This window comes from Trachypithecus francoisi, unplaced genomic scaffold, assembly GCF_009764315.1.
Source record: "Trachypithecus francoisi isolate TF-2019V2 unplaced genomic scaffold, Tfra_2.0 Lachesis_group1, whole genome shotgun sequence".
Lineage (NCBI taxonomy): Eukaryota > Metazoa > Chordata > Mammalia > Primates > Cercopithecidae > Trachypithecus > Trachypithecus francoisi.
Window position 1 is genome coordinate 150,533,892 of NW_022681454.1, and position 26,364 is coordinate 150,560,255.

The 26,364-nt window shown below is 38.8% G+C and overlaps 1 protein-coding gene across 5 annotated transcripts; it reads left to right on the forward strand.

Moving 5' to 3' along the window:
- Positions 1-17: 17 nt before the first annotated feature.
- Positions 18-22,284, forward strand: LOC117086043 (toll-like receptor 2). 5 transcript variants are annotated; one of them, XM_033215525.1, is made up of 3 exons: positions 46-162; positions 3,667-3,774; positions 19,069-22,284. In XM_033215525.1, the coding sequence occupies exon 3, from the start codon at positions 19,085-19,087 to the stop codon at positions 21,437-21,439; it is 2,355 nt and encodes a 784-aa protein (XP_033071416.1). In that variant the 5' UTR covers positions 46-162; positions 3,667-3,774; positions 19,069-19,084; the 3' UTR covers positions 21,440-22,284. The 5 variants fall into 5 exon arrangements, with proteins under 5 accessions (XP_033071419.1, XP_033071416.1, XP_033071417.1 ...); XM_033215526.1 differs by having other exon boundaries at positions 52-162; positions 3,633-3,774; XM_033215527.1 differs by having other exon boundaries at positions 82-162; positions 3,648-3,774.
- Positions 22,285-26,364: the final 4,080 nt, after the last annotated feature.

Here is a 26,364-nt window from a genome sequence, read left to right on the forward strand (position 1 = left end):
CGCGACGGCGCGCCTGCCCCGTGGAAGGGGCGTTCCCGCACCCCAGTAGGAGGGGGTGCCCGGTTGCGCGGACTTTCCCTTTCGCTTACTTCCTAGTCCCAGGCAGGCCGGCTCGGAGGCAGCGAGAAAGCTCAGCCAGGCGGCTGCTCGGTGTCCTCCCAGGTAAGTTGCGGGCGCCGCTCGTATGGTCTCTCTGCACCCCTTCCTGGGGTCGGGTCGGGAAGGGGCAGAAGGGAACCACGGCCCGGTCACGGACTCTGGGGACCCCGGGCTCCCGCTCGGTTGCACCTGGGCCCCTAGCTCCTGTCTGGGCGGGGACGGCGGGGAGCGCATCAGGCCCCCGGGATGCCGGTGCTTCTCTGCGCCGCCTGGTGCGGGAATGTGGACACCAGCGAAGCCGGCTGAGGTTGGCCCTCGGGAGAAGCAGGAGCTACACAGAAAGGGAGCCCGCGGGTCCTGTGGAGCCCGAGGTCCAGACCCCGTGAGTGCAGTGCCAATGGGCTGTGGGTGGGCGGAGCGCCCTTCCAGCCTTGCAGGCTCCTGGGGGTCGCCATGGCGAGCTTCCGCCTGGGCTCCGGGCTGCTGGCCGCCACCTCCCTCGGGAGGCCCCGGCCCAGCCCTCCCGCTTCACTGATTCCCGGTAGGGTCGCCCTCCCCGCCTCTTGGCCCCTCTTGGTTCTGAGCGTGGATGACAAAGATTGGGTAAAGGCTTGCAATGAGCCAGTGGAGTTGAATGCTAGCGTCTCGCGGGGGGTGTGTCCTCTCTCACTGGTTACTGCTAGGATAGAGCTTGGATTTTGGTCACCATGGCTTAGAGGTGGGAAAGGTTCCGTGCTCTGGGTCTGTCCAGGACCCTGGCTCCCTAACCCAAGTCTGGCCTCTGCTCCCTGGCAGGCTTCACCCCCACCTCTGCGTTCCTTCATTCTTAGGATGTGTGAGTTAGGTCTCTGATTAGAAAACAACTTAAACAGCGTTTAAGCAAAGTCGAGTTCTTCAAGTAAGAATGCTTTGAAGTGCCCTTTAAACTTCTTCATTTTCTATAAATATGAACTTGTATTTAGAGCTTAAATGCAAGCCAAGAAAGTCTTTTTCCTTTTTGAAAGAGAGAGAAAAAGAGAGAAAGGGGTGATCGGAGGTGGTGGGTGGGAGAGGAGAAAGAGAAGGAGAGTAATTGTTCTGGGTGTAGACAACTCAGTTTGCTGAGATGACTTTAATCTTTTGACTCTGTTATTAAGATTTTTACCAAAGAGCAACTATAGATATGGTAGCCTGACTTGAAGGGACAGACCAAACAAAACACAACACAAAACAAACAAACAACAACAAAAGCAAGAGCAGAAACTATTGGAAAATGATTTATTCACCAATATTTTAAAGTTTCTTCCCGTTCTAAGCAAAGAACATCTTTAAGTTCTTTATAATGTACCCATTTTACATTTACAAAAACTACCAGAAGTTGACAGCTTGTTTTGGGAGTTTCTAAGCTATCAGTTAATTTTTTGGGGGTACAGTTTTATTGATAAACAGAGGAAAAGAAATCTAATGGAATACCCCCAAATTTAAAAGAAGGCAAGAAAAGAGAGACAATAGAACATAAAACAAATGGGACAGGAATAAAGTACATAGTTGTCACAGTCCCTTTGGTGCTGCTGTAACAAAATACCTGAGACTGGGTAATTTACAAAGAACAGAAATTTATCCATTCATGGTTCTGGAGTCTGGGAAGTCCCAGACTGAAGGGCTGCATCTGGTGAGGGTCGTCAGGCTACATTATAACATGATGGAAAGCATCACATGGTGAGAGACAGCAAGAGAGGACAGAACTTAACTTTTATAACAAACTCATTCTGACAATAACCTGCTCCCTTGGTGATAACGTTAATCCATTTCTGAGGGTAGAGCCTTCATGACCTAATAACCTCTTACAAGGTCCCACCTCTCAACACTGTTGCATCGAAGATGAAATTTCCAGTACATGAGCTTTGGGGCACACATTCAAACCATAACAATAGTTCAATTACTTTAAAGCCCAAAATATCAGTAATTATATTAAATGCAATTTAATATATCAGTAATTAAATGAGAAAGACTAAATTTTATGATAATCAGACTAATATTGTCAGACTAGACTTCAAAACAACCCAACAATCATATGCTGTTTACAAGAGACACATTTATGGATACTAAAAGGTATAAAGTGAACAGATGTAACCATTTATCAAAAGAAAGCTGTCATGGCAATATTACTGTTAGACAAAATGGAATTAGGAAAAAAAGTTAAAAAGTCATAACTGTAGATAAAGAGAAACATTTCACTAAGTTAAAGGTTTCACTAAGTTAAAGGTTTCACTGAGAATAAATAAAAATTCTGAATTTATAAGTACCTATAGTAACACAACATTAAGAAACTAGAAAATAGAAAAAGAATAGAGCCAAATTGACAGAACTAGAAAAATATAGAAAAATAGAAAATTCATAGAAAAATCCACAATCATAGTGGGAGATTTCATCATACATCTCTCAGTAACTGATAGAAAAACCAGACAAAAGATCAGTAAGGATAAAGAAAGTGCAAACACAATGTAGTTGACATAAGGAACCTATACTACTTCCAACAGCTGCTGAAATCACAGAACGTACTTAAAATCTGACCATATACCGGCTCATAGAGTAAATTGCAATACATTTTAAAGAATTTAAATCATACAGAATATGTCTTCTGACCATAATGCAATTAAAATAGAAAAGAACAGAAAAACTTATAGAAAATTCTCATATATTTGGAAATTAGTAAATACATTTCTAAATAACCCATGGGTCAAAAAATAATCAGAATGAAAATCAGAAAATATTTTTAATGAATTATGAAAAAAATTAAATATAAAAACTTGTCAGATGCCCTAAACTACTGCTTAAAGGAAATTTATAACCTTAAGTGCATATATTAGAAATGAAGAGTGACTAAAAATGAATGAGCAAGCAAATACCTTAAAAACAAGAAAAGGAATAGTAAAATAAATCCAGAGAAATCAGAACAGGGGAAATAATAATATAACAATAGAAATTAATGAACTAGAAAATAGAGGATCTATCAAGTCAGAAGTTGATTTTTTGAAAATGCTAATAAAAATGACAAACCTCTAGCAAGACAATAAAAGCTGGTACAAATAACTCATCTAAGGAATAAAATTGAGGACCTATCTTTTGTTAAATGACATAAGCGGGAAGCCATTAGCCTGAGACTGTCTCTATACTTTTAGTTCTTACATAATAAACTGCAACCTAACTTAGTATACTACATAAACAAACTGAAACCTTACTTAGGAGTAAATTTTTTTGTAATTAATAGCCAAATTTCCACCAACCATAAATAACCAAGCTTTAGCCAGTCATAGGCAGCCAGCTGATCAAACTATGCCCAAACAAGGTAAATGCCTATTACACCATGCCCAAATAAGGCAGACTTCTAGCTGAAGCAAATCAGGTGATTACTGTGCTCTTGAGTTTGGCCTATAAAACCTCACTGCTCACACTGTTGGGTGCTCTCTGAAACTTCTGCGAATCTGAGTGCTGCCTCATTCATGAATCATTCTTTGCTACAATAAACTCTGTCAAATTGAATTTGTCTGAAGTTTCTCTTTTAACAGTTTTTGGTGTTGCAAGCAGGATCCAAAGGAGACCTATAGTGACCCTCAGGAGCTCTTAGTGACCACGTGAAGGTACCTGCGGGGCTCATTGTGCCCATTGCTCTTTCACTGCAACTGGTAGTTGTGGGTAAGTTCCTGCTCAGACTTGAGTGCTATACATTTGCATTTTCAGCTCTCTGACTTTATTTGAGCAGTTCTTTGACTGGATTGGCTCCAGAATTGGATTGGATTCAGTGAAGAAACTGAAACTGGACTGGTGCTCTAGGAGGCCTCCAGTCGATAAAGTTACTAGAAGACAGGGAATCATGGGCTTATCTGGATTTAAGGAGTCTACAACTCCTCCATCTGCAACTCCAGCTGATTTCATTTATAAGAATTATGGACCAAGAACCTGTGCTTTTCTAGAGAAATGTGTGAGCCTTACTAAAGGTAACTTAGAATTACAGTGGACTGCCGAGACAAGCTCAGTTGTGGAGACCCTAACCCAGCAGCACTAGAGAAATTACAGACACACACAGAGAAATATAGAGTGTGGAGTGGGAAATCAAGGGACTCACAGCCGTCAGAGCTGAAAGCCCTGAACAGAGATTTACCCACATATTTACTGACAGCAAGCCAGTGATAAGCATTATTTCTATAGATTATAGATTAACTAAAAGTATTCCTTATAGGAAACAAAGGGATGGGCTCGGACTAGATATCTGCAGCAGGAACATGTCCTTAAGGCACAGATTGCTCATGCTATTGTTTGTGGCTTAGGAATGCCTTAAGTGGTTTTCCGTGCTGGGTGGACCAGGTGTTCCTTGCCCTCATCCCGGTAAACCCACAACCTTCAGCATGGGCGTCATGGCTGTCAGAAACATGTCACAGTGCTGCAGAGATTTTGTTTATAGCCAGATTTGGGGCTAGTTTATGGCCAGATTTGGGGGCCTGTTCCCAACATGTCCCCCTTTTTTGTTTTGCAAAGCAATGAAAGCAAAGGCAACTTTGTCACAGTGGGCTACTTCTCGCAGGAGTCAGGATTCGCATCTGCATACTATTCAAAGACAACACATATTAAAAGCACAATCATCATTGAAATCACAGAGCCTCCAAGTGTCTTTATCTATTTTAATGGGTTAATTGCTGCTAATCTGTCTGCAGCTCCTTCAAGCACTCCAGTTCCTGGCATTAAGGTCAGGTGTGCCTGGGATGCTTTAAATATTTGTTCTTTTAATTTTGCAATATCCAAAGACAAGTTTATAGAGTGTCCTTTTAGATGCTTTTTTTTTCTTTCCTGAATTTTGATCTTATTTAAGAGCCATTAATAGTTTCCACAAATCCTTATGTTTAGCTCCTACAGCGGGCCATATCATTTGAGTTTGAGGTGCCACTATACCATCACGTTTCCAGATAATAGGAACTCTCGCCATATTTCTTACTATTTCTACCATCTGACCATTTTGTTTAGACCAGCTGAACATAGTGTGGCCATGGGATGCAGACTGAGAGGTGCAATTTAAGCTAAACATCCCAATGATTCCAGAGGAATCGTTGCACAGCACCTCTGCCTGTTCTGCAATGCAGTCTTCCCAAACAAGTATGTTCATTATTTCTGGCCAAGTCCAATTCTGTTTACAAATAGGTTTTTGAGGACGGTATGCCTCAATTATAGAAACAGATTTATTGTGGTAAATACTGAGATAAGAAAGCATGTGTAACTGTGTCATAGAGTGATTATATCCAGGCATTAATGCCAGCCAAGATTGATAAATATGGCCAATAAGTATAATTGTTCTCTGTGTCAGCCCTTGTTGAAGGAATACTCATGGCAATGATGATCACCACTATCATAGCTATCATTAAATTACTCATTGTGACTGGTTGTCCTGCTTTCCTCAGGTTTTCTTCCACCATCTGTGACAGTTTCTTGACCTGTCCCCAAGTAGGTGGCTGTGTTCGATGGTTGTTGCTCGTGATAGTTGGGGTCCTCCTCAGCATCATTCTCGACATGGCTCCAACCAGGGGGTCCTCGGGATCCTCCCAGAATCTCTTCTTTGGCATCTGGCTCATGATAAAGTTTCAGGTGTCTTGATGGTGTCCAAATCGGCTGTTGATTCTGGCCTGGAGAAACACAAGCATAACCTCTACCCCAAGTTATTATTTTACCTATTTCCCAACTTTTTGTTATCAGGTCTCTCCACCAAGCCAGTTGTTTTGCTTCTGTCTTTGCAGCTGGTTTCTGTAGATGCTGTTCAGCTGCTGATAGCATCTGGCCTTTTAAAAAAATTTAAAGTCAAAAAATTTAAAGTCAGTAATGCCAGATTCAGTTGTACATGGGGTGTCCCGTAATCCCTGTTTCCCCCTTTTTGCTTTTGCAACTGCTGTTTCAGGGAGAGATTCATTCTTTCAACAATGGTTTGTCCTTGAGAATTATATGGGATGCTAGTTATGTGTTTAATATTCCATATAGAGAAAAATGTAGCTAGAGCTTGGCTAGTATAGCGTGGGGCATTATCTGTTTTAATAGAAGCTGGAATGCCCATCACCGCAAAACACTGCAAAAGGTGACACTTAACACAGGCAGAAGACTCTCCTGATTGGCGTGTAGCCCAGACAAGGTGAGAAAAGGTGTCCACTGATACATTTACATAAGCTAGTCTCCCAAATGAGGGAACATGTGTGACATCCATTTGCTAAAGATAATTAGGTTCCAATCCTCAAGGATTAACTCCTCCTGTAAAAGATGAGGAATGCACCATTTGGCAAGTTGGGCATCACTGGATAATAGCTTTAGCTTCTTTCCAGGTACCATTGTATCTGCGTTTGAGACCAGAGGCATTAACATGTGAAATTGTGAAAGTGTCTAGCATTAGATATTGCAGCAGCAACTAGGTGATCAGCCATATGATTCCCTTCAGTTAAACGTCCTTGAAGAGGCATATGAGCCCTAATGTGAGTGATTTAAAAAGGGTGCATTCTACTCCTAACTGCTGTTTGCAATTGGGTAAAAAAGTCATCAGTTGTTCATCTGTATGAAATCATAACTGAGCATTCCCAATTAATTGTGTGGAATGAACCACATATGAAGAATCAGAAATCACAAAAGCAGTCAATATCTCAATTACAGCTATAAGCTCTGCTTTTTGAGGTGAAGTATAGGGCATCTGAAAAACTTTACCTTTCGATCCAGAATAAGAGGCTTTACCATTACTAGACCCATCTGTAAAAACATTCTCAGCACCTTCAATTGGTTTAAATTTAGTTATTTTAGGGAGAATCCAATTAGTTAATTTCAAAAATTGAAATAATTTTGTTTTAGGAAAATGATTATCAAGAATACCCACAAAGTCAGCTAAATGGGTTTGCCAAGTAAGACTATTTATAAAAGCTTGCTGTATTTATGCCTTCGTGAGGACAATAATTTTTCCAGTATCATATCCATGTAATTTGACAATCCAAGTTCTCCCATTTCTTATCATTGTAGCGATTTGATACAAATAAGGAGTTAGAGTCTGTGAATTAGTATGTGGAAGAAAAAGCCACTCTACAAAGTCCTGCTCTTGTACAATAACACCAGTAGGTGAATGCTGAGTTGGAAAAATTAGCAAATCTAGGTTCTTTTCTGGATCTATTCTATTTATTTGAGCTTTATGGACTTGCTTTTTGATTAGCTGCAGCTCTGCCTCAGCTTCATTTGTTAATTGCTGAGGGCTAGTGAGACTAGTATCTTCTCTAAGGATAGAAAATAGATTACTCATGGCATAGGTAGGAATGTCTAGAGCAGGTCTTATCCAATTAATGTCCCCTAGTAATTTTTGAAAGTCATTTAACGTTTTCAATTGATCCCTACGTATGGTTACTTTCTGTGGCACAACGGTAGTGTCATTGACTAAGGACCCCAAGTAGGAGTAAGGAGTAGTAGTTTGAATTTGGTCAGGAGCTATAATTAAACTGGCATGTGAAATCAAGTTTTGCAAGTTATCATAACATTGGAGTAATATTTCTTGAGTGGGTGCAACACAAAGTATACTGTCCATATAATGAATAATGTAACACTGTGAAAATTTTTTACAAGTAGGTTTAATTGCTTGCCCTACATAAGTCTGGCAAATTGTTGGACTGTTTAACATGCCTTGTGGCAATACTTTACAATAAAAATGCTTTAGCAGGCTGCAGGTTGTTTACTGCAGGAATTGTAAGTGGAAACCGTTCACAGTCTTGCTCGGCTAAGGGGATAGTAAAGAAACAGTCTTTTAAATCTGTGACTATTAAAGGCCAATTTTTTGGAATCATAGCAGGAGAAGGCAGTCCTGGCTGCATGTCCCCATGGGTTGTATAACTGAATTAATGACTCTTAAGTCAGTTAACACTCTCCATTTACCTGATTTTTTCTTAATTACGAAAACTGGAGAATTCCAAGGGGAAAATGTTGGAGCTATGTGTCCTTTTTAAATTGTTCAGCAACTAAGTCCTCTAAAGCCTCCAGTTTATCTTTACTTAGTGGCCATTGTTCTATCCAAACTGGCTTATCTGTTAACCATTTTAAAGGTATAGGTTCTGGAGGCTTAACAATGGCCACCATCAAAAATGATATCCTAAACTTTGGTGGGAACGTTATCTTTCTGTTTGAAGCATTTCCTTCAAACCTTGCAAATTTTTTCTAGTCCCATACCAGGGACATACCCCATTTCATGCATCATATATTGACTTTGAGGGCTATATAATTATTCTGGAATTAGAACTTGTGCTCCTCATTGTTGTAATAAAGCTCTTCCCCATAAATTTATAGGTACAGAAGTTATAATTGGTTGAATCAAGTTGTCCATTGGGTCCTTCACAATGCAAAATATAACTACTTTGATATACTTCAGGGGTTTTACCAACTCCAACTATGTTAAATTGAGCAGGTTGATTTGGCCATGCAGACTGCCAGTGCTGTAGAGAAATGATTGAATTGTCCGCTCTTGTATCTACCAAACCTTTAAATTTCTTTCCCTGAATAGTTATTTCACAGGTATGATGTTTATCAGTAGTTTGATTCACCCAATAAGCTGCTTTGCCTTGTTTATTTGTGCTTCCAAATCCTCCTCCTGTTCGTTTTTTTTTTTTTTTTTTTTTTTGAGACGGAGTCTTGCTCTGCCACCCAGGCTGGAGTGCAGTGGCCGGATCTCAGCTCACTGCAAGCTCCGCCTCCTGGGTTTACGCCATTCTCCTGCCTCAGCCTCCCGAGTAGCTGGGACTATAGACGCCCGCCTCGTCGCCCGGCTAGTTTTTTGTATTTTTTTTTTTTTTTTTTTTTTTTTTGAGACGGAGTCTTGCTCTGTCGCGGGGCTGGAGTGCAGTGGCCGGATCTCAGCTCACTGCAAGCTCCGCCTCCCGGGTTTACGCCATTCTCCTGCCTCAGCCTCCCGAGTAGCTGGGACTACAGACGCCCGCCACCTCGCCCGGCTAGTTTTTTTGTATTTTTTAGTAGAGACGGGGTTTCACAGTGTTCGCCAGGATGGTCTCGATCTCCTGACCTCGTGATCCGCCCGTCTCGGCCTCCCAAAGTGCTGGGATTACAGGCTTGAGCCACCGCGCCCGGCCAGTTTTTTGTATTTTTAAGTAGAAACAGGGTTTCACCGTATTAGCCAGGATGGTTTCGATCTCCTGACCTCATGATCTGCCCGTCTCGGCCTCCCAAAGTGCTGGGATTACAGGCTTGAGCCACCGCGCCCGGCCCCCTCCTGTTCGTTTAATTTCACTTTTCCCCGTTTCCACATAGACATAATCAGGAGCTGTGCTATATGCTTTCCTGGCTCTGCTTTCCAGGGAACAGAAGTAGATATAACAATTTGAATTTCCCCATTGTAAGCTGAATCAGTGACTCCTGTTTGTACTTGCACTCCTTTTAAATTTAAATTAGACCTACCTAGAAGTAATCCTACCATCCCTGCTGGCGTCATCTGACTGGAGACAGCAACCTTCTTTAACAGTCCCATTACAAAAGGAGAACCTGGTCCATATTGATTAATAGCTTGTTTAAATTCTTTGAGTAATTTAAAAGGAAAAGGCTCAAATGTAGCTATGATATTTCCCTGTTGATCTGGGGGGTGTATTCTAACAGGGAACTGCCAAGCCTCTGTATCACTCTCTCTTCTAGCTTGCTGAATTCCTGGCTGAATAGAACTGAGAGCGGTCGCTTGAGGTGCTATTCAAACAGTCACTGGGGCAACTACTTTTTGCCCAATGTCCTCTGGAAAAGAAAGATCTGGAGGGTCAGGCCACTCTTTTTCTTCAAAATAATGAGGGCATGCAGAAGGGTAGGGACAGACCTCTCCCTCTTTTGCCACTTTAGCTGGCAAACAAACCTGCTCTGTCACTTCTTCTGTTACTTCGTTATACTTTCCTTCCTCTGTGTGAAAAGGTTCCAAGGTGGAACGAACCAGAGCCCACACTTGTCCCATTGTTACCCGGATGCTTCTGAGTTCCCCTTCTTACTCACCACGGGGTTTGCTTAAGTGTACTTGGGTGTCCTCCAGCTTAGTTCCATGTTTTCCAACTGTCGCTCCGGTGAGCCTTCGACCCGGGTTCAAGCCCCCACGTTGGGTGCTGCTTGCTGAGAGCGGCTCAGTTGTGGAGATCCTAACCCAGCAGTGCTAGAGGAATTAAAGACACACACACAGAAATAGAGAGTATGGAGTGGGAAATCAGGGGACTCACAGCCTTCAGAGCTGAGAGCCCCGAACAGAGATTTAACCCACGTATTTATTGACAGCAAGCCAGTGATAAGGATTATTTCTATAGATTATAGATTAACTAAAAGTATTCCTTATGGGAAACAAAGGGATGGGCCAAAACAAAGGGAAGGGCTCTGGCTAGATATCTGCAGCAGGAACATGTCCTTAAGGCACAGATCGCTCATGCTGTTGTTTGTGGCCTAGGAATGCCTTGAGCACTTTTCTGCCCTGGGTGGACCAGGTGTTCCTTGCCCTCATTCTGGTAAACCCACAACCTTCAGTGTGGGCATCACGGCCATCACGAACATGTCACAGTGCTGCAGAGATTTTGTTTATGGTCAGTTTTGGGCCAGTTTATGGCCAGATTTGGGGGCCTGTTCCCAACAGTGGACAAAGAAGAAAAGCTTCTTAAGGCAAACAGGCACATCTTTTTTAAAGCTACAATGGCTAGACAAACCAAGAGAATCTTGTGTATGTTTTACTTTTGTATTTTTATTTTTAATATTTGTGGATACATAGTAGGTGTATACATTTATGGGGCACTTGAGGTATTTTGATACAGGCATACAATGGATAATAATAACATCACGGTAAAAGGGGTGTCCATTACCTCAAGCATTTATCCTTTCTTTGGTTATAAACAATCCCATTAAACTCTTTAGTTATCATAAAATATACAGTAATTATTGTTGACTGTAGTCACCCTGTTTTGCTATCAAAGAATAAATCTTATTCATTCTATCTAACTATATTTGTGTACTCATTAACCATCCCAATCCCCCTCCAACTACACTTCCCAACCTCTGTTAACTGCCTTTCTATCTACTCTCTTATCTCCATGAGTTCAATTGTTTTAATTTGTAGTTCCCACAAATAAGCGAGAACATGGGATGTTTGTCTTTCTGTTCCTTATTTTATTTCACTTAACATAATATCCTCCAGTTCCATCCATGTTGTTGCATGACAGGATCTCATTTTTTCTTATGGCTGAATAGTACCCCATTGTATGTATGTACCACATTTTCTTTATCCAGTCATGTGTAGATAGACACTTGGATTGCTTCTAAATCTTGGCTACTGTGAATAGTGCAGCACTAAACATGGGAGTGCAGATATCTCCTTGATATATTGATTTCCTTTATTTTGGGTATATATCTAGCAGTGGGATTGCTGGATCATGTGGTAGCTCTATTATTAGTCTTTTGAGGAACCTCCAAATTGTTCTTCATAGTAGTTGTACTAATTTACATTCCCACCAACAGTGTACAAGAGTTCTCTTTTCTCCACATCCTTGAAGCATTTTTATTGCCTGTCTTTTGTATAAAAGCCATTTTAACTGGGGTGAGGTGATATCTCATTGTAGTTTTGATTAGCATTTCTCTGATGATCAATGATGTTGAGCAACTTTTCATTTATCTGTTTGCCATTCATATGCCTTCTTTTGAGAAATGTCTATTTGCATCTTTTGCTCATTTAAAAAATTAGATTACTAGATTTTTTTTTCTTATTGAGTTATTTTATCTCCTTATATATTCTGGTTATTAATCCCCTTTCAAATGGATAGTTTGTGAATATTTTCTCCCATTCTGTGTATTGCCTCTGCACTTTGTGGATTATTTGATTTGCTATGCAGAAACTTTAATTTGGTATGATCCCTTTTGTTCATTTTTGCTTTGGTTGCCTATGCTTGTGGGGTGTGACTTAAGAAATCTTTGCCCAGACCAGTGTAATGGAGAGTTTTCTTAATTTTTTAAATAGTTTCATAGTTTGAGGTCTTAGATTTAAGTCTTTAATCTCTTTTGTTTTTATTTTTGTATATGGCAAGATATAGGGGTCTAGTTTCTTCTGCATATGGATATCTACTTTTCCCTGTACCACTTATTGAAGAGACTGTCCTTTCTGTAATGTTTGTTCTTGACACTTTTATTGAAAATGAATTCACTGTAGATGTATGGATTTGTTTCTGTGTTCTCTATTCTGTTCTATTGTTCTGTGTGTCTGTGTCTGTTTTTATGCCAGTACCATTCTGTTTTAGTTACTATAGCTCTGTAGTATAATTTTAAGTCAGATAATGTGATTCCTCCAGTTTTGTTCTTTTTGCTTAGAATAGCTCTGGCTATTCTGGGTCTTTTGTGGTTTCATGTAAATTTTAGGATTATAGTTTATTAACATACTTTTGTGAAGAATGTCATTGATATTTTGATAGGGACTGCAATAAATCTATAGATTACTTTGGATAGTAGGGACATTTTAACAGTATTGATTTTTCCAATCCATGAACATGGAATATCTTTCCATTTTTTGGTGTCCTCTTTAATTTCTTGCATCAGTGTTTATAGTGTTTCTTGCATCAGTGTTTATAGTTTTCATTGTAGAGATCTTTTACTCCTTTGATTAAGTTTATTCCTGGGTATTTTATTTGTAGCTGTTGTGAACGAGATTACTATCTTGATTTCTTTTTCAGATTGTTCACTGTTGGCATATAGAAATGCTACTGATTTTTGTATGTTGATTTTGTATACTACAATTTCACTGAATTTGCTTTTTACAGAGAGATTAAAGGTAGTTGGGTCTGTTACTAAATGTGTTTTCTGTCACACTGAAAAATTATACCATGAGAAGGCACATGTTTCTAGAAATTACAGTTCATAGATATGTCAATGTACAGAATGCTGGTGTGACAGTTCACAATTGTTTACTTTCTAGTTTTCACTGGAAATTAAAGTTACTAAGGGTAAAGTAATCCCAGCACTGTGGGAAGCTGAGGCAGGATGATTGCTTAATGCCAGGAGTTTGAGACCAGCTGGGGCAATGTAGAATGACCTCATCTGCAAATAAAAAAAAAAAAGAATTCTAATTAATATATGGTACTAGAATTACCAGAAATAATAAGGGAAACAACTCTGAAAAGAAGGTAAGATGTGTTTTGGGTAAGAACAGCTATAAAGTATGAGAGGATGTTTGTTTTGTTAAGGAAAAAATAAAATAATATTTGTCCCAAAGTAGAATGCCTGGTTGTTAAGACAATGAGAAAGAGAAAGAGTATAGAAGAAAAACTGAATGGATATTAGAAAGTTGTAGAAGGTTGTGGGATAGGAATACTGGGAAGGGAATTTTATATGTGATCAAACTAAGATTTGAAGAAAATTCTAAGCTTTTTCTTTTTAAATTGAGCATTAATATCAAAAAAATACTGATACAGAACTAGAAATTTGTCCTCTATGTTAAAACAACAAGGTTTTCTTGGAGTATTGGTCTGTTCTTAATAAGAAATTGAAAGACTTTTCTTTACCTGCTAAGTAATAGGCCTAGGAAATGCAGATTCTGTGTTTTATCGAGATAATTTATTGTGCTTCATGTTGTCTTTATTAGATCTTTGACGGCCTCAGAGACCTGAGTCCACCTTATTAAAAGAGCAAGAGTTTCTACAATTATGTGACTTTATTTGCCTTTGAAGTCTTTTACCAATCACTCTATTTAAATGAATAAATATTGTTTCATAGAGACCTGTGATCCTATTTTAATCAAATATTTTAAACCTTTTGATATTTTTGACATCTCAAAATCAAATTCTAAATTAAAACCTTTTGACGTTGAACAGGGCTTCTGGAATTTCTGAAAAGAAATTGTTTTCTCTCCTGATACAAAAAAAGAGATGTTAAACTAATTAGGCTTATTTGATATGTTATATTGCATGGGAAGCATTGTCAAATTGTAAGTGATGCTGAACTTTCTTTAAGTCATATTGTATGGGTATGTTATTAATATATGCTTCAGAAATTATATAAAATTCTTAGAAATCAGATAGTCATGGTATAACACTATCAGCCAAAATTCTAGTTATCATGAAATATTATATGTTGCAGAAGTAATACAATTTCCTTATCAATTGCATTATTGTGAACTCTTACCATATCTTTAACCAAGTCCATTTTAAGCCTTGCCATCTACAAAGAGTTACTTTTTTTACTGTGGTACTTTCCAGAACACTATGAAAAACAATTATATACAGTGTGTGGACCTATAGACAACCAACCAAATCATAAAGTGTTCTTTTAAAAGATTTGTGGAAAGGACTCTGACAAGTATAGGTTTCTGATAACTTTAAGATCACACTACTGGACTGGGTAAGAATTTCCAGAACTCTAGTGAAGAAATGGATTGGTTCATAAAACTGCCAAACCAACATCAAGCAGAATCAGAATTAATTGAATACCAGGGAAATGCTTTGGCAGATTTTCATGATAAGTCAGCTAGTACTGAAATTGTTAAGATATGCAATTTGAAAAATACCATAAGATTTATCTGAATTAAATTATCTATGATAACCTATTTAAATGAACAGCATCATGCACCTGAATTGGAGAAACAAAACTGATATTTAAAAGGATATAATTTAGTGTTCAGTGTGGCCTCATGGATCAGACAGCTGTCTGAGTCCATATAGCTGCCATTATTAAAAGTTCTGCACTCTGACTCATCATAGACTAGATAACATGAAATTATGAAAAGAGATTGGTGTTATGACTGTTCTAAAATTGCTAAAATGGCTTATAATCAATGTTTGGTTTGTCAAATCCACAATTTTTATAAGACAATAAAAACCTCAGTTGGTACATTTCTACCATCCATTGGACTATTTGAACATTTACAGATGGATTGCATTCAGTTGCCTCATTGGGAATCTGCAGGAAACTTAAGTATGCTGGATATATCATGTTGAACCAAATACTAATATGCTTTTAAAGATCTCCTAATTCACCCTATAACAGATTTCACTGATATTCCAAGTGTGACTGCCTGTTCAGATTGAACATCTGGTCTTTCTATAGGGTTAGACTTTTTGAGTCACATATTCAGATTTCGTGTTTAAAGCTAACAGTAGACAAAACATAGGAGAGGCTTTACAGTGAAATTCTTCCAGAAACTGAATAAGAAAACCAAAAGGAAAGATAATTAGATAGTTTGCAGACAAATTCATAACCCTAATTCTCTAATTGTTGGTAGCCTCCATTGATGATAATTAATAGTGGAGCCTTAGATAAATACTACTATTGCTTCCCTGTTGATGACCCCTGTAGCACACAGTGTCCCACAGGGAACTGTCTCTTGTGTCCCTCCAGCATATGTTTTTATCTGTGAAGGATTTAACTGTCAATCATAGGCACAGGCAACTCCATGTCCCAGTCAGTAGGAAATAAGAAGTCAGTGTGGATTAGGGATTCTAACAGGAACACTGTCACTCCATAACCAACTGGAAATTTCACATTGTTCTGTACATCTTAATTTGCACTATGGTATAAAAAGGAACTTTCTAGCAGCTGCAAATCCCTCTAAATGGGCATCTTTTGTTCAAATGCTCCTTCCCTGGCTTGGAATAAATGTAAATGAGGTTATGATTAGAAATCCCTTTCAAACAATAGCTATTACAGCTGACTCTACTGCAAAGGCTATAGTTGCCCCGTGAAGTTCTCTAAATTCTCTTGCTAAAGTCTCTTTAAATAACAGGATTGCCTTGAACTATCTGTTGGCTCATAGTGGGGGTGGGCATGTGTGATAGGGGATACTGTGTATAATAGCTAATATATCCTACTGCACTTGCGTAAAGGAATCTGTTATAAAGAAAATGAAATAAAGGTATAAAAGTTGGAAAGAAGAAAACCATCATTATGACTTGAGGATGATTGGGGATACAGAAAATGAAAAGAATCTACAAACTATTAGAATTACTAAGTTAGTTTAGCAAGGGTGCTCAATGCATAGTCAGTATACAAAATTTAATTGAATTTCGACATATATGTATATGCCATATTGTGTTAGATTGTTTTGCATTGCTATAAGGGAATACCTGAGGCTGGATACTTTATAAAGAAAAGAAGTTTATTTGGTTCATGGTTCTGCTGGCTGTACAAGCATGGCACTAGCATCTGTCTAACCTTAGGAAGCTTTTACTCATGGTGGAAGAAGGGGCAGCAGGCATGTCATATAGTGAGAGAGGGAGTGAGAGGGAGGGAGCAAGAGTGAAGGGGGAGGTCCCAGACTCTTTTTAAACAACCTCATGAATGGCACACCAAGCCATTCATGAGGGATACACCTTCATGACCCAAACACTTTCCACCAGCTCCTACCTTCAACACTGGGGATCACATTTCAACATGAGATTTGGAGAGGACAAACATCCAAACCATATCACATATATAAATATGTAAAACTATTTAAATGTTTTAAAAGTATCGAATAAGAATAAATCTCACAAAATATGCTTAAGAACTTTAAGCAAAAACCATAAAATACTACTGTGATAAGTTAAAGAAGACCTAAATAAATGGAGAGATCTGTCATACTCATGGATTGGAAGATTCAGTACTGTAATGATGTGAATAGTTCCCAAATTGTTCTATAGATTCAATACATTGCCAATTAAAATCTCAGTGGACTTTGTTTTTTGAAACTGACAAGCTGATTCTGCCATTTATAATAATATTCAAAGGGGCAAGAATAACCAAGACACATTTGAAGAAGAACAAGGAGGAAGAAGAACGTATCTGAGGAAGAATAAGAAACTCTATTAAATATATATCTCCTAGATATTGAGATATACATTTGAAATACATCTACCTAGATATTGAGATATATTATACATTTAATATAGTGTGTTGCTGGTATAGGGATAGACAAATGAATATTGGATCAGAATAGAGAGCACTGAAACAAGATCTACCCCTATATGGACATGTGCCTATTGACAAATAAAATACTGTTGATTATTTCCCCAAGATGGTCTGTAAAAAATAGGTTAATCGAACATCCATATGGGAAAAAAGTGAATCCTTCTGCTACCTCAAATATCAACCTCAGGTAGACTATAGATCTAAAAGTGAAAGGCAAAGCAATAAAGATTTTAGAAAATAACAAAGAGAATATCTTTGTGAAAATATAGGAAATATTTTAAAAATAGGCCAGAAAACTCACTATTAAAATATATGAAATATAAGAACATCTGTTCATCAAAGTACTATAGTTTGAATAATGTGGCTCCTCCAAAATTCATATTGAAACTTAATCCCCATTGTAACAGTACTAATCCTAAAACTAAGTATTAAGAGGTGTGACCTTCGGGAAGTTACTAAGTCATGAGGGCTCTTTCCTCAGGTATAGGATTATCATCCTTATAAAAGGGCTTGAGATTGAAGGTAGTGCCCCCTTGCCCTCTTGCATTCTCCCATGTGAGGACACAGCAACAAGACACCATCTTGGAAGGAGAGTGAAGCCCTCACCAGACACCAATGCACATGCCTTGATCTTAGACTTTTCAGCCTCCAGAGCTATAGTAAATACATTTCTGTTTTTTATATATTACCCAGTCTCTGGTATTTTGTTATAGAAGCACTAATGGACTAAGACAAAAAGATTCCATTATGAAAGTGAAAAGGCAACCACAGAGTGGCAGAAGCTTTTGAAGATGATGAATATATTTACTTTCTGGGTTTTGGTGATGATACCATGAGTGTATACGTATGTATGTATACATAAAGTGTACAAATTATGTACATTGATTATGTACAGTTTCTTTGTATACCAATTATACCTTAATAAAGCTAAGAAAAGAAGAGTATCCAGAATAAATATGCATGGAATGACCCATTTATTTAAAAAAATAAGAGGAGAGAATACGAAGCAGTGGTTTTGATGCAAACATAAAAATTCTGGCTCCAACAGCATTTAAATTCCCAAACCAAGCATATTTATGTTTGAATTCTTTGTGGCCATAAATTGTACAGCTCAGGCCTTTATAATCTCTCAGATTCTATGAATGTGGGAAATTAGTTTTACCCATAAAAATGTTTTGTTCTTGGGGATAAATTAAAAAAAAAATTTTTGCATAGTTAGCACACTGAGAAAATACAGACAAAGGCATACAGATGCAAGGAATGGGGTAGCTGGATAGAGCTAAAGAATGATATAGGGCCCAAAAGGTGGGCAAAGAGAAAGTTGTTGGGTTTTATGGTTACAAGTAAACTAGCAGTTGTGGTACAGATAGTTTTATTTCCCCCACATTCATCTGAACAGCCCATCCAGACTTAAACACTGCTTTCTGCATTTACTTCTAGGCAGGAAGACAGGGTTCTAATGGTGTGAGTCTCCTTCAACCCAACAAACCACCTAGGTCTGCCTGGAGTTTCCCACACCCCTCCTGCCTGCTAGTGATAGGTGTGAGGCAAGTCGATGCACATGCAACTTTTGTCTTTTGGTCCCAAAGCATGCTACTCCTGGAGTTTCCTTCAGTGAATGAGAACTATAGTTTGGTTCTGTGAGATCTCTATCAACCAAGCAGGGCATTGAAGCAGAGAAAAGAAATGCTTAAATATTAAGAAAGTTTGAAGTGCAGAAAAAGGTGACTGTAAATCCATATAGTTAAGCCTAACCCATTTCTTAAAAGGCTTGATTGCTCATTCCTCCATTCATTGATTTACTCATTCTTCTAATCTGTGTTATTGAGTCTTGCTCTGTATTTCCAGATGGTTGTGCTCTTAAGTACTGCATAGTGGTTGTATATCTGTGTTAGTGTTGCTGAATGTATCAGGGAATTCATTTTTTATCCCCATTCATTCGTTCCATTCATCTGTTTCTCTCTCTCTCTCTCGAAAACATTTCTCAAGAATTAGAATTATGATATGCTGTCAAACACAATGACTCATTTGAACCTCTTTTATTTGTAGGTTGAATCACTGGACAATGCCACATACTTTGTGGATGGTGTGGGTCTTGGGGGTCATCATCAGCCTCTCCAAGGAAGACTCCTCCGATCAGGTTTCTCTGTCTTGTGACCACAATGGTATCTGCAAGGGCAGCTCAGGATTTTTAAACTCCATTCCCTCAGGGCTCACAGAAGCTGTAAAAAGCCTTGACCTGTCCAACAACAGGATCACCTACATTAGCAACAGTGACCTACAGAGGTGTGTGAACCTCCAGGCTCTGGTGCTGACATCCAATGGAATTAACACAATAGAGGAAGATTCTTTTTCTTCCCTGGGCAGACTTGAACATTTAGACTTATCCTTTAATTACTTATCTAATTTATCATCCTCCTGGTTCAAGCCCCTTTCTTCTTTGACATTCTTAAACTTACTGGGAAATCCTTACAAAACCCTCGGGGAAACATCCCTTTTTTCTCATCTCACAAAATTGCGAATCCTGAGAGTAGGAAATATGGACACCTTCACTAAGATTCAAAGAAAAGATTTTGCTGGACTTACCTTCCTTGAGGAACTTGAGATTGATGCTTCAGATCTACAGAGCTATGAACCAAAAAGTTTGAAGTTAATTCAGAATGTAAGTCATCTGATCCTTCATATGAAGCAGCATATTTTACTGCTGGAGATTTTTGTAGATCTTCCAAGTTCCGTGGAATGTTTGGAACTGCGAGATACTGATTTGGACACTTTCTATTTTTCAGAACTATCCACTGGTGAAACAAACTCATTGATTAAAAAGTTTACATTTAGAAATGTGAAAATCACCGATGAAAGTTTGTTTCAGGTCATGAAACTTTTGAGTCAGATTTCTGGATTGTTAGAATTAGAGTTTGATGACTGTACCCTTAATGGAATTGGTGATTTTAGAGAATCTGATCATGACAGAGTTATAGATCCAGGTAAAGTGGAAACGTTAACAATCCGGAGGCTGCATATTCCACGGTTTTACTCATTTTATGATCTGAGCACTTTATATTCACTCACAGAAAGAGTTAAAAGAATCACAGTAGAAAACAGTAAAGTTTTTCTGGTTCCTTGTTTACTTTCACAACATTTAAAATCATTAGAATACTTGGATCTAAGTGAAAATTTGATGGTTGAAGAATACTTGAAAAATTCAGCCTGTGAGGGTGCCTGGCCCTCTCTACAAACTTTAATTCTAAGGCAAAATCACTTGGCATCATTGGGAAAAACTGGAGAGACTTTGCTTACTCTGAAAAACTTGACTAACCTTGATATCAGTAAGAATACTTTTCATTATATGCCTGAAACTTGTCAGTGGCCAGAAAAGATGAAATATTTGAACTTATCCAGCGCGCGAATACACAGTGTAACAGGCTGCATTCCCAAGACACTGGAAATTTTAGATATTAGCAACAACAATCTCAATCTATTTTCTTTGAATTTGCCGCAACTCAAAGAACTTTATATTTCTAGAAATAAGTTGATGACTCTACCAGATGCCTCCCTCTTACCCATGTTACTAGTGTTGAAAATCAGTAGGAATACAATAACTACATTTTCTAAGGAGCAACTTGACTCTTTTCACACATTGAAGACTTTGGAAGCTGGTGGCAATAACTTCATTTGCTCCTGTGAATTCCTGTCCTTCACTCAGGAGCAGCAAGCACTGGCCAAAGTCCTGGTTGATTGGCCAGCAAATTACCTGTGTGACTCTCCATCCCATGTGCGTGGCCAGAGGGTTCAGGATGTCCGCCTCTCAGTGTCGGAATGTCACAGGGCAGCACTGGTGTCTGGCATGTGCTGTGCTCTGTTCCTGCTGATCCTGCTCATGGGGGTTCTGTGCCACCGTTTCCACGGCCTGTGGTACATGAAAATGATGTGGGCCTGGCTCCAGGCCAAAAGGAAGCCCAGGAAAGCTCCCAGCAGGGACATCTGCTATGATGCATTTGTTTCTTACAGTGAGCGGGATGCCTACTGGGTGGAGAACCTTATGGTCCAGGAGCTGGAGAACTTCAATCCCCCCTTCAAGTTGTGTCTTCATAAGCGGGACTTCATTCCTGGCAAGTGGATCATTGACAATATCATTGACTCCATTGAAAAGAGCCACAAAACGGTCTTTGTGCTTTCTGAAAACTTTGTGAAGAGTGAGTGGTGCAAGTATGAACTGGACTTCTCCCATTTCCGTCTTTTTGATGAGAACAATGATGCTGCCATTCTTGTTCTTCTGGAGCCCATTGAGAAAAAAGCCATTCCCCAGCGCTTCTGCAAGCTGCGGAAGATAATGAACACCAAGACCTACCTGGAGTGGCCCATGGATGAGGCTCGGCAGGAAGGGTTTTGGGTAAATCTGAGAACTGCGATAAAGTCTTAGGTTCCCACATTTAAAGCCAGTCTTTGTCTAGTTGGGATCTTTATATCACTAGTTGTAGATAAGTCCATTCAGACATAATTATATAAAAACTACATGGATGTACCATCATTTAAGGACTTCCTTACTAAAACTACAAAACTTCAAATTTTGTATAGGGTGCTGTTTTGGAAACATATGCCAGATTTAAAAATTGGTTTTTGGTTTTTTGTTTTTTCTATGAGATAACCATGATCATAAGTCTATTATTGATATCTGAATATAGTCCCTTGGTATCCAAGGGAATTGGTTGCAGGATCCTCGTGGATATCAGTGGATATCAAAATTCATAGATGATCAAGTCCCTTATAAGAGTGGCATAGTATTTGCATATAACCTGTTTATATTCTCCTGTATACTTTAAATCATCTCTAGATTACTTATGATACCCAATACAATGCAAATACTATGTAAATAGTTGTACTGTCTTTTTATTTGTATTATTATTGTATTGTTATTTTTTATTTTCAAATTTTTTAAAACATACTTTTGATCCACAGTTGGTTGACTTCATGGATGCAGAACCCATGGATATAGAGGGCCAACTGTAATCTGTAGCAATTGGCTTAGTTCATTAGGAAACAGCATAAATGAACTTAAGATTCTCAATGACTGTGTCATTCTTTCTTCCTGCTAAGAGACTCCTCTGTGGTCACAAAAGGCATTCGCTGTCCCACCCAGCTGTCACTTCTCTGTGCAACTGATCTCAAGAGCAACAAGGCAAAGTATTTGGGGCACTCCCCCAAACTTGTTGCTATTCCTAGAGAAAAGTGCTGTATATTTCCTATTAAACTTTACAGGATGAGAAATACCTAGAGAGTGTATTTTCATGTGATCTGGATCTGTCTTTCTGGCTATTTGATGGGTTTCTCCAGCCATAGTTACTTGAGAGAGTGAGTACACAGCGCAAGGTATGTAAAATATGTATTTCTGTAATTTAACAAAATAAAAACTCAGTTTAGGAGAATTTGAAAGACAGTTCCCACATCTGGACTCTGGTCTTCCTCAGCCTCTAACTATCTTTTGAGTTCTAGTTATTGTCCAATCACTCTGACTCTCAGTTCCTGTTTTCTAGTCTATTTCCCCAGCATCTTGTTGCTTTTTCCTTCTTTGAAATGTCTTGTTTTTAATTCTAAAAAGGCCTGCCCTTTTCCCCCTTCTGAATATTTTAAAAAGTACATGTGAGTTAAATAGATTTTTAAGCAAATATCTACCTAGAGGTTCCTCATAGTGACTCAAAAATAGTTTGATACACAATAATTTAAAGGTAGATACTATTACCATATGTTAATTTTGCAATCTAGGCATAATAATACCACACATTAAATTTTGATGCAACGTTCTTTGGTAAGAGCTATTTGCTGATTCTATGCAACTCTCTTCTTAAGCTGGGAACCACGTGAAAGGAAGTGAGCCTTCTTTGACCCCTGCTCAATTCTCAACCAGAACTGGGTTTATGTGGTTAATTGGGCACTGCAGTCAGAAAGACCTGGGTTAGTAGACGTGTAATCTTTGGCAAGTCACTTGACCCACCTAAAAAGTTTTTCTGTCTTTAAAATAGGGAAGATGATCTGTATATCCTAAGGTACTGAGAGTATGAAATGTAGGAATGTAAGTAAACCATCAGCCTAAGCTCCTTGATTCACATTTTCTCTGGAGGGGTGAGGAGGGCATGAGTACCATGCCTAAGAGAATGGGCACCATGGGTTCGTGTGTGGGGTGAGGGAGATGTCTGCAGTAGATGTTAGCTATTACTATTATTATTTTCCAGGAAGAGATTTCATTCCCTTATATATTATGGCTTGTAAATGGATATTTTTCTGTTATGGATACTAGCAGGGATATAAGGGATCCTGCTGTTTGCAGAAAAATACCACTAAGAAATATGCTCATTAAGTGCAGAACAAGCTTGTCCTTGGGGAACTCACACAGGGTTGCTTCTGTTTCACACAACCTCCCAGGAGAGTGTTATGGAGGAAATGGTAGCCAGCCTAAAAAAAAATCAGGCCCAGTGTAATCCCAGCACTTTGGGAGGCTGAGGCAGGAGGATTGCTTGAGCCCAGGAGTCAAACACCAGCCTGGGCAACATGGCAAAACCCTGTCTCTACCAAAAAATACAAAATATTAGCAGGGCATGGTGGCATGTGCCTCTGGTCCTAGCTACTCGGGAGGCTGAGTTGGGAGAATCACCTGAGTCCAGGAGGTCCAGGCTGCAGTGAGCTGTGATTGCACCACTGCACTCCAGCCTGGGTGAAGAGCAAAAAAAAAAAAAAGTCTCAAAAAAAAAAAAGTTTAGAAGAAGGAAACTTGAGGAGATTCCACAGACACCAAACACAGCAATGGACTTTCTGCTTTACTTCTCTGTTTCCTACATTAAACACCATGTTAATTATGAGAACAAGGTAGATTTAACATTGACTTGATCTATATTTAATTTCAAGAACTTAAAATAGCAACTGAAATAGCTTCATAGTTAATTGATAGATTTAAAGTAATCTTTAAAAAATAATCTTTAGGACAGGCATGGTGTCTCACGCCTGTAATCCCAGCACTTTGGGAGGCTGAGGTGGGAGGATCACCTAAGGTGATGTGGTGCCTATTCACATTAAAGGTGGGTCTTCCTCTCCCAGTCCACTGACTCAAATGTTAACCTCCTCTGGCAACACCCTCACAGACACACCAGAAACAATACCAGCTATCCAGGCATCCTTCAATCCCATCAAGTTGACACCTAGTATTAGCCATAATACTCTCCAATCTTTTTTCAGTGTATATATACACACTACTTTACAAAATTGGGATTGTAAATACTTAAACTTTATAAAGAAAATGGCATCTTCATTTTTTTTTTTTTTCTGAGGCTGTTTAGTGATTATCTGACATTCCTGAACTCTGAGGGTCATTGTGAATCCCATTCAGATAAATACTGGCTTATTTGCCAAGACTTCTAAATGGTTCTAAAAGCTACCATTGCAGCTATCCATAAAAGATAAGTGGGAACTAAATTAGAGATCAGTTTATGGGTTCTTTTTTTGTTTAACAGAAGAAAAACTAATTTTTTGTTAGTGCTTTATCCAAATGTGAAGTCTTTTATTTGTCAATAGACTACAAGCTCAAGAATCTTGTTTTATCTTCCTACCCCTTGGACATGCCTACTATATAATAAGTATTGAATTACTGGAACGTTTTCAGAGCAGAGAAATAATGAAGAATTCTATAATCTGGATGCTGCATCAATCATAATGAGAGAGGAGAACATGAAAAATCAGTTGTGTAGACAGCTAAGGCTAGTCTTCAGAGAAGCAGCCTGCCTGAAAAATCATAGCTACAGGCAAAAATAGAGCAGCCTAGGGAAAACTCAGACTGTACCTGCACAGATAAGCAGGCAAGGTCCAGAACAAAAAGCATAGAAGCCTTTTGTTCTTTGTGTGATTAGCAGGCTCCCAGGAAAATGTTTCAGACATGAACAAGGGGGGATCTATGGGAGATTGCACTGCAAACAGGGGGCTTACCTAAAACAAATCCACAGTTATTCAAACGAGAAAAAAAGCTATGCTTTGTGCTTACCTAGAGACATCTCACAGCTGTATAGACAGGTGGAGTTGTGAAGACAGGTTTTCAAATAAGAGAAGTTACTCAAACAGCTACAGAGATGAGAGGAGTTTCTTATATGAAAGCTTTTACATTCAACTGTAAAATGGCACCCCACTTGGGCTCTCCTCTCCACAGTGGAGAGCTTTCTTCTTTCACTTATTAAACTTTTGCTCCAACCTCACCCTTTGCGTCCATGCTCCTTAATTTTCTCAGTTTTGACACAATAAGTTCAAATAACACCTTAGACAACGAGACCATGGACCCTGACCTACTTCAATAATATTGAAGCATTGGGCAGTTTGAAAGAGGAAAGTTCTCAACAGTTAGAAATTGTAGTGTGAGTTATCTTAATGATGGACCTTTGAATAGCATTGAGTACAGTGCCAATATCTGAACAAGGAAAATAATCATTGTATTTCCTTTCTACTTCATGCAAGTGTAATGGCTTCAAGTATTGCAGCATAGATGTCTGGTGTTAACGTATACAGTGTTGGCTGTTTAAAAAATGACCAGTAATTTAAAACAAATTAATTTTGAGAATCTAACATACCATTCATGGGTTAATTCTTTCTGACTGGTCTTCTCTATTCAGTTAATTTTGTTCCCTTTTGCCAGATTAATTTACTCTTTCAACAAATATTTTTTGAGTGCCTATTATGTGCTAGGCAATGCTCAAAGTGCAGGGGATATGGTAGGGAACAAAACAGATAAAATTCCTTGTCTTCATGGAGGAGAAGACAATAAATTTATGATAGGATTTCAGGAATTGATAAGTGCTATGAAGAAAATAAAAGCAGAGTGCCACAATGGAACGACTGTGCACCTGTGTGTGTGCACGCACATGCACACGCACACGCACAGTGGAACAAAAGAAAAGTGATTCTTCTTCTTTAGTACAGCTGTTGCATGGGTTTGAGCACTTTTGGCAGCTCCAGGAAACCCAAAGTACCTGTGGCCCATTGAGAAGGTGTGGCCCCTGCTGCCAGAGGCTTTGGGAGTAACCCACTTTCTACAGAAGAGCTCTGTGGTGCAGAAGCTGCCACATGGTAACAAGCACATGGTGCAGAAGGCAAGCACAATGTCCTTAACCACAGATTACTTAACAACTCCACCTACTTTAAAGATATTGAACTGATGAGAAAGTATTAGCTACGGCTCAATGTTGTATGTGAGAAGTACTTTGCAAACCTCTGAAATACTTTACAGATATTGTTATCAGTCAAACTGGAAGTAGAATATCCACAGTGCAGTGTAACAAATGTGACATATGCATGAGTTAAGAAACAGCTGTAATT